This window comes from Physeter macrocephalus, chromosome 6 (assembly GCF_002837175.3).
Source record: "Physeter macrocephalus isolate SW-GA chromosome 6, ASM283717v5, whole genome shotgun sequence".
Classification (NCBI taxonomy): Eukaryota; Metazoa; Chordata; class Mammalia; order Artiodactyla; family Physeteridae; genus Physeter; species Physeter macrocephalus.
This window is the reverse complement of record NC_041219.1, coordinates 84,517,733-84,525,700: the sequence shown is the minus strand read 5'-3', so window position 1 is coordinate 84,525,700 and position 7,968 is coordinate 84,517,733. Positions and strand designations below refer to the sequence as shown.

The following is a 7,968-nucleotide window of genomic DNA, read 5'->3' as shown; positions in this document are numbered from 1 at the left end:
GCCGCAGCGGTGAGAGGCCCGCGTACCGCAAAGAAAAAAAAAAAAAAAAAAAGCCAGGTGACGGAGACTGGTTGCAGGGTATGTGATCAGGCCCTGCACAATTCTCTGGTTGATGTTGAGATAATAGGGTGGTTAACATTATCAATCCTTAGGGGCCTATAGGGTCTGGGGGCTCATGATCATCAAGTAGTTAATTTCTTCCATTTGGTGGTGGTTTTAGCATCTGTAACTCAGGAAGTGTGCATCAGATACTATTATCTAGGTATTTCAGAGGCGCTACAGCGAGGATATGGGGGAGGGGGTCCGTCCTGGGAAGGCCCCATAGGGTCCTGCTCGGTTACATATTCACCCAGAAACAACCACTGAAAACACTTTGCAGCAGTCTTCCAGACCTTCTCTGTGCATATGATAAATTTCCAGCTTGTACATGCTATTTTGTAACCTAAAAAGCTTTTATGAACATATTTCATTTAAAAAACAACAGGGTTGTATGTTTTCCATTGCACTTTTTGTTAAAACAGTTTCTATCCTTTTTGTTCTTAATTAGTACTGCAGTGGAGAAATGAAAATCCTTACAGCTAAATCTTTGCCCATGTTCTCATTTCTCTGTGGTGATTATTTTTCTCTCTCTCTTTTTTTTTTTTTTGCGGTACGTGGGTCTCTCACTGCTGTGGCCTCTCCCGTTGCAGAGCATAGGCTCCGGACATGCAGGCTCAGCGGCCATAGCTCACGGGCCTAGCCGCTCTGCGGCACGTGGGATCTTCCCGGACCGGGGCACGAACCCGTGTCCCCTGCATCGGCAGGCGGACTCTCAACCACTGTGCCACCAGGGAAGCCCTATTTTTCTCTTTTTACCTTAGTAATTTGTATTTGCACTTCTCTCTCTCCCGTAATGCCGTCCCATTCCACTCCTATGTCTTTATAGTATAAATGGATGAAGTTAACACATATGCCATCCAAAGGCTACTCAATTTTTTTAAAGTATACCTTTCTGATTATAAAGGTAATACATGCTTATTGTAGAACATTAGGAAAATTTGGAAAAATGTAATAAAAATATTCTGATACCTAGACAACTACTGATCATATCTTGGTGTACAATTTTCTAGTTTTCTCTCTGTTGCCTTCAGCAATGAACATTGAAAAAATGTTTGCTAATTTGGTGCGGGGAAATGACAGCTTTTAATTTGCATTTTTTTGCTTATTCATATAGCTGAATAGTATTTCAAATGTTTACAGTCTGTGGTCCATTTCAGGCCCCATCTTTTCTATCTAGACTTCCCTGAGAATTCCAGACTAATTACACTAATTTGAAATGGTCTAGTTTTCCATATGTGTATATTTTAGTCCCCTAACTAGATTAAGAGCTAGTTGTGTGGTCCTGGATTATTCAGTTTTGCTGAGTCCACTTTCTTTATCTGAAAAATATAGTGATAACAATATTTATTTTGCAGGGTTGTGCTAGGGATTAGAAATAATGTATCGCAGGTGAGCTCAAGAAAAAGTAGCTTTTTTTGTTACAGCTTTAGTAGTCTGTACATAGAAGGTGTTCATAATATTATATTTCAAATGAGTGAGTAATCCTAGCATCTCACTCAATTTAGATATTTATTGAGCACCTATGACACATAGGTACTGTTCATAATCCTCAGTGTCTCTTGAACCTTTATGAATTAGATACATTTCTTACTAAATCATATGCTCCTCTCAACCTTAGAAATTCTCTTATTATCCTGTTTCTGCTGCTATGCCTGGCCCATCATAGCAGGTACTGAATAAATGTGTGAGTTGAACTGAGTAAATTTAGTGGGAAAAGAGAAATACAAATTAGTTAAAACCTGTCAGGCAGTGATGAAGCCATAATAGGTATGAAGTACTTTGTGCATTGGGAGATCAGGAGAGATTAATTTTGATTAAGGTATCTGGGAAGGCCCTGTGGATTAGGTAGATTTGATCAGGACCTGGATCATAAGGACTGAGGATGGAGGCTTAAAGATGGAAATATTAGTTAAGGCTTGGAGTTATAAGTAAAAAGGTTGTGTTTTGTTACGTTGATGAAAAAATTAATCAATTGTCGATCTAAGAAAGAAATGGAAAATTTTATTTGAGCGAATCTGAGGATTATAACCTGGGAGACAGTCTTTCAGAAAGCTCTGAACTCTGTTCCACCCACTAGAAGTCACAGCAGTTAAAGAAGTTTTTGAGACAAAGTGTTATACGTCAAATGAATTATTGACAGAAGGAAGGCTGTCTCCCAAGGAGTTATGGAGTAGTGTGTCATCCTGACCCTATACAAGGTTAAGAAGGAATATCTTCTAAGGAGGTCTGGTTAATGCAGATGCACAATACACTCTAAGGGGCAGGGAGGAGGCCCAAACTGGCAGAGAAAATTTTTGTTTAAATTTTTCTTGTCTTGCCATAAAATATGAATTTTATTTCATCAATTATCAGAGAGTTTTTTGCGGTGGCGAAAGAGTAGGGTGGGCGAATGGGCCTAGAAGAGGCAGAAAAAAAGTAGTTGGGTCTTATATTTTGAGGGTTTTGACGCGACCAGTCATTATAATTGCAGCTTTCAAACGTTTCTGAAAAAAACAGTGCTTTTAATATGGCTTGGGGCGTCAAGAGAGAGGTGGACCAGAGGCTGCAATTAGCCTGCTGGTGGACAAAGCAGGGAGTGCGAAGATGGCAGAAACCTTCAGAGGGAGAAGGGTATTTAATGGCCAGTACTGGTCAGGCGGTAAGGAATGAGTGTGCACGAGTAAGCAGGGCTGCGGAACAAGGCTTATGGGGATGGCACAAGCACGCTGAGCGGCAAAGGCTAAGCCCACATCAGGCGGGTTGTAGCCTGCGAGGGTACTCTCCAACTCCAGCTCAGCCAGCAGGCGTTTGGCCCCGCCCCTTGCCCGCCTAGCAGCCGTCGTCCCGCCCCGTTACCGTCTTCCCTCCCGGCGCCTGTGGCCCAGCGCTCCTTCGGTCTCCGGGCTTGTGGACCCCTGCGGCCGTCGTCCGGCTGGCACCAGGTCGGCTCGGCGGAGGGAGGGCCTGGGCTGTGGGTAGGCGGGAGGGAGGTTGCCTTTCCCCGTCTCCCTCCGGGCCGCCTGAGGCGGGAGGAAGCAGCTGCAAAGTCCGTGGGCGGCATGGCAGGAGCTCCGGATGAACGCGGCCCGGGCCCCGCTGCGGGGGAGCAGCTGCAGCAGCAACACGTCGGGTGCCAAGTCTTCCCGGAGCGGCTGGCTCAGGGGAAGCCACAGCAAGGGTTCCTCTCCAGCTTCTTCACCAACAACCAGAAGTGCCAGCTTATGCTCTTGCAGACGTTGGAGACAAGTAGGAGCCGTGAGCCTGGGGGCTGGGCGTCTGCGGAGGGTGCGGTGGGGGGTGTCTGAGAGCCGGCGGGCAGGGAGGGGCCTTGGTACCGCTCCGCTAGGGGGCTCCGGGTTCAGCCCAGGTGTGTCGGGGGCGGGGTTCAGGCACCAAGTGCAGAGTTAAAGGCAGATTCTTGTGAGGGCGGGTATGGGGGTCTGAGCCTCAGTTTCCATCAGAGGAAGCGCTGAGGCCCCTTTCAGCACTACTTTTGCTTGCGGCATGAATGAGGAGTTGGTTTAGGAGTTTGCCCTTTCCGTCACGCGCACTGGTCTGACAGTCCTTTGATATTTTAGGTAAATTATGCAGTAATATGAGGAATTGAGAGTCCAGGTGAAGCAGAGTTTTAAAGAGCCATGTTAATTAAGGCATACCTGCTGAAACTGCACAACTCAGATGGGATTTGAACCCCGCCAAAACTCAGCTTGGGACTTGAACCCGCAGGCTGGGACTTGAACCCACTGTCTTTTAATTGAAATTGCACTCCTGGTCTCAGGACTTAATGAAGCTCAGGTTCTTTATGTCTCACTGCAGAAGGAATTCGGCGAGAGGCAAAGTGATAGGTAAGATGTAGATTTATTGAGAGAGATACACACTCCATAGACAGAGTGTGGGCCATCTCAGAAAGGGAGCGGCCCTGGGATATACACATTCCATAGACAGAATGCAGTCTGTCTCAGAAGGTGAGAGCGGCCAGGAAATATGGGTGGTTAGTTTTTATGGGCTGGGTAATTTCATAGGCTAATGAGTGGGAGGATTATTCCAACTATTTTGGAGAAGGGATGGGGATTTCCAGGATTTGGGCCACTGCCCACTTTTGGGCCTTTTATAGTTAGCCTTGGAACTGTCATGGTGCCCGTGGGTGTGTCATGTCGCATAAGCTAATATATTACAATGAGCATATAATGAGGCTCAAGATCTACTGGAAGTTGAATCTTCAGCCATCTTGGGCCTAGTCTGTTCTAACCAGGTTTTAACCAGTTTATGTTGTGTCCACAACAGCTCTGTCATTCTTTAAGGTTTGTGCCCTGCCCTCTTCCCTCCTGTTAAAAACATGTTTGGCAGTCGTACGCTTTGATGGAAAGGGTTCTTAACCTTCATACATGGGTGAACTTCAGAGTGTAGAAATTCCTGACATGGACTACGAAACCGTGTGTGTATGCCCCTAAATGCATTTTTCTGGGGAGAGAGTTCTTAGCTTCATGATATTCTCAGAGAGGCCCACGATCCCCAAAAGGTTAAGAACCACTGTGGTGGGTTAAACAGGGACACATCTGTTGACCAATTTTTCTCTATGCCCTCTTCCCTCCTGTTAAAAACATGTTTGGCAGTCGTACGCTTTGATGGAAAGGGTTCTTAACCTTCATACATGGGTGAACTTCAGAGTGTAGAAATTCCTGACATGGACTACGAAACCGTGTGTGTATGCCCCTAAATGCATTTTTCTGGGGAGAGAGTTCTTAGCTTCATGATATTCTCAGAGAGGCCCACGATCCCAAAAAGGTTAAGAACCACTGTGGTGGGTTAAACAGGGACACATGTGTTGACCAATTTTTCTCTAATCCCAGGGACATTGCACTAGAGATTTCTTAACTTTTTTACATTGCCATCTAAAGTTTACTTTAGATACATTTAGAAAATCAAAGACTTAAACTTACTGTTCCAAAGTAAGGTTACTGTTTCATAGCTGGCCAGTCACAGTTCAAAAGTCAACCACCCAATTATTTTCCAGCCTTCTTGAGATTACCCGCATTTAGGGAATCAAGGGAGGAGGAGGGGGAGTAGAGGAAATGATGACATTGTATTTACTTTGCAAGTATGTATTGAATGCCGTCTAGGTTCTGGTTTGGGCAAATACAGAGAGGAGTTGGGACCCTGCCTTTAAGATGTTTCAAAGTGGAATGCAGTGGAAAGAACAATGCCTCCTAGGTTCTGGTTTGGGCAAATACAGAGAGGAGTTGGGACCCTGCCTTTAAGATGTTTCAAAGTGGAAAGAACATAGGCTGCAGAATTAGACATGGGTTCAAATTTTGATCCCTTGTTATGTATGGAAGAGTGATTTAACTCTCTGATCCTCTCTATCTTTATCTGAGAAAAAAAAAAGGGAGTGGTGGAGAGATAAAAATACCCCTTTTAGGGTTGATGTGAGGAATAGATTTTATGAGTGTAAGGTTTGATCCCTTGTTATGTATGGAAGAGTGATTTAACTCTCTGATCCTCTCTATCTTTATCTGAGAAAAAAAAAAAGGGAGTGGTGGAGGGATAAAAATACCCCTTTTAGGGTTGATGTGAGGAATAGATTTTATGAGTGTAAAGTGCCAGCATATCAGGAGCTGAATAAAGAAAAGGTAGCTGTTCTTACAGTGGCAGAGCCAAAAAGTGGAGGAAGAGTTGATATAGGTAGGATATGAGGAGGGCGAGGTGCTGAACTTGAGACCCAGTAGGAATTAACCCGCCTCAACCTTCCAAGGGGAAGGCTGCTGGGAGAACCTGTTGGTGGTATTAAAGCATCAACTTGAAGCTTTAAAATCCTATCCCTGGGGTGAGTGTGATGGGAGAAATCAGGTCTCAAGGGCGACCTTTGTTTTCTTTTTCTCCAAAGCAAATCCATTCTAAATACTGCAGGTGAGTGTGATGGGAGAAATCAGGTCTCAAGGGCGACCTTTGTTTTCTTTTTCTCCAAAGCAAATTCATTCTAAATACTGCAGGCCCTGGGGTGAGTGTGATGGGAGAAATCAGGTCTCAAGGGCGACCTTTGTTTTCTTTTTCTCCAAAGCAAATCCATTCTAAATACTGCAGGTCCTTTTTGAAGTACCAAACCAATGTGCTCCCAGAAATTTTTTTTTTTAAAGAGGACTGTAGGCTTTTGAATCCATTTCAGCTTTGTAAAACTCTTAGTTGCTTGAATAATAATGCACTTAGTATGGTGCCTGATAGCTGATATACACTAAATAATACTTATTATTAATAATAATTGTTTTATTGTTAACACTCTTAAGAGGGGTCAGGTTAGTAAAGCAGTAACCTATACCTAACTTTTTCATCCCACACTACTTTTACTCACCTGTTTTTGCTTTCAGCACTTAAAAACCTTGATTTCTTTCTCTTTTTTTTTTTTTTTTTTTTTTGCTTATGTCACGTAATTTGCTGTGCATTTATACTCTCAGACAGGACATCTATGCAAAAAGTTGATATTAGAGGCACTTGGGTTCATAATACTTTGCTGTAATTTTAGCAGGCTCATAGATTCTTTTTTTTTTTTTTTTTTAATAAATAACTTTTATTTGTATTTTTCTCTTCTTGCTTTTTAAAAAACATCTTTTTTGGATTTTAATTGCTTTACAGTGTTGTGTTAGTTTCTACTGTATAACAAAGTGAATCAGCTATATGCATATGTATATCCCCATATCCCCTCCATCTTGTGTCTCCCTCCCACCCTCCTTATCCCACCCCTCTAGGTGGTCGCAAAGCACTGAGCTGATCTCCCTGTGCTATGCAGCTGCTTCCCACTAGCTATCTATTTTACGTTTGGTAGCGTATATATGTCAATGCTACTCTCTCACTATATCCCAGTTTACCCTTCCCCCTCCCCATGTCCTCAAGTCCATTCTCTACATCTGTGTCTTTATTCCTGTCCTGCTCCTAGGTTCCACTTGTTTTTTTTTAGATTCCATATATATGTGTTAGCATACGGTATTTGTTTTTCTCCTTCTGACTTACTTCACTCTGTATGACAGACTCTAGATCCATCCACCTCACTACAGATAACTCAGTTTCATTTCTTTTTATGGCTGAGTAATATTCCATTGTATATATGTGCCACATCTTCTTTATCCATTCATCTGTCGATGGACACTTAGATCGCTTCCATGTCCTGGCTATTGTAAATAGTGCTGCAATGAACATTGGGGTACATGACTCTTTTTGAATTATGGTTTTCTCAGGGTATATGCCCAATAGTGGGATTGCTGGGTCATATGGTAGTTCTATTTGTAGCTTTTTAAGGAACCTCCATACTGTTCTCCACAGTGGCTGTATCAATTTACATTCCCACCAACAGTGCAAGAGGGTTGCCTTTTCTCCACACCCTCTCCATGATTTATTGTTTGTAGATTTTTTGATGATGCCATTCTGACCAGTGTGAGGTGATACCTCGTTGTAGTTTTGATTTGCATTTCTCTAATGATTAGTGATGTTGAGCATCCTTTCATGTGTTTGTTGGCAATCTGTATATCTTCTTTGGAGAAGCCTCTATTTAGGTCTTCTGCCCATTTATGTATTGGGTTGTTTGTTTTTTGATAATTGAGCTGCATGAGCTGCTTGTGTATTTTGGAGGTTAATCCTTTGTCCATTGCTTCATTTGCAAATATTTTCTCCCATTCTGAGGGTTGTCTTTTCGTCTTGTTTATGGTTTCCTTTGCTGTGCAAAAGCCTTTAAGTTTCATTACGTCCCATTTGTTTATTTTTGTTTTTATTTCCATTTCTCTAGGAGGTGGGTCAAAAAGGATCTTGATGTGATTTATGTCATGGAGTGTTCTGCCTGTGTTTTCCTCTAAGAGTTTTATAGTGTCTGGCCTTACATTTAGGCCTTTAATCCATTTTGAGTTT

General features: G+C 42.9%; 1 protein-coding gene across 5 annotated transcripts in view; it reads left to right on the top strand.

Annotated features, from left to right (window-relative positions):
• The window catches only part of ATP23 (ATP23 metallopeptidase and ATP synthase assembly factor homolog), a 31,593-nt gene that overhangs the window by 3,148 nt on the left and 20,477 nt on the right, over nt 1-7,968 (top strand). For 2 of the 5 annotated variants that reach the window (XM_024123060.3, XM_024123059.3), the window contains exon 1: nt 2,975-3,333. The exons of 1 other annotated variant lie outside the window; for it this stretch is intronic. In XM_024123060.3, coding sequence (XP_023978828.1) covers nt 3,138-3,333 — 196 coding nt within the window. In that variant the 5' untranslated portion in view covers nt 2,975-3,137. Of the gene's footprint in view, nt 1-2,921; nt 3,334-4,009; nt 4,044-7,968 lie in introns of those variants that run through there. 2 more of the 5 variants (XM_024123063.3, XM_055085572.1) reach the window with 2 other exon arrangements.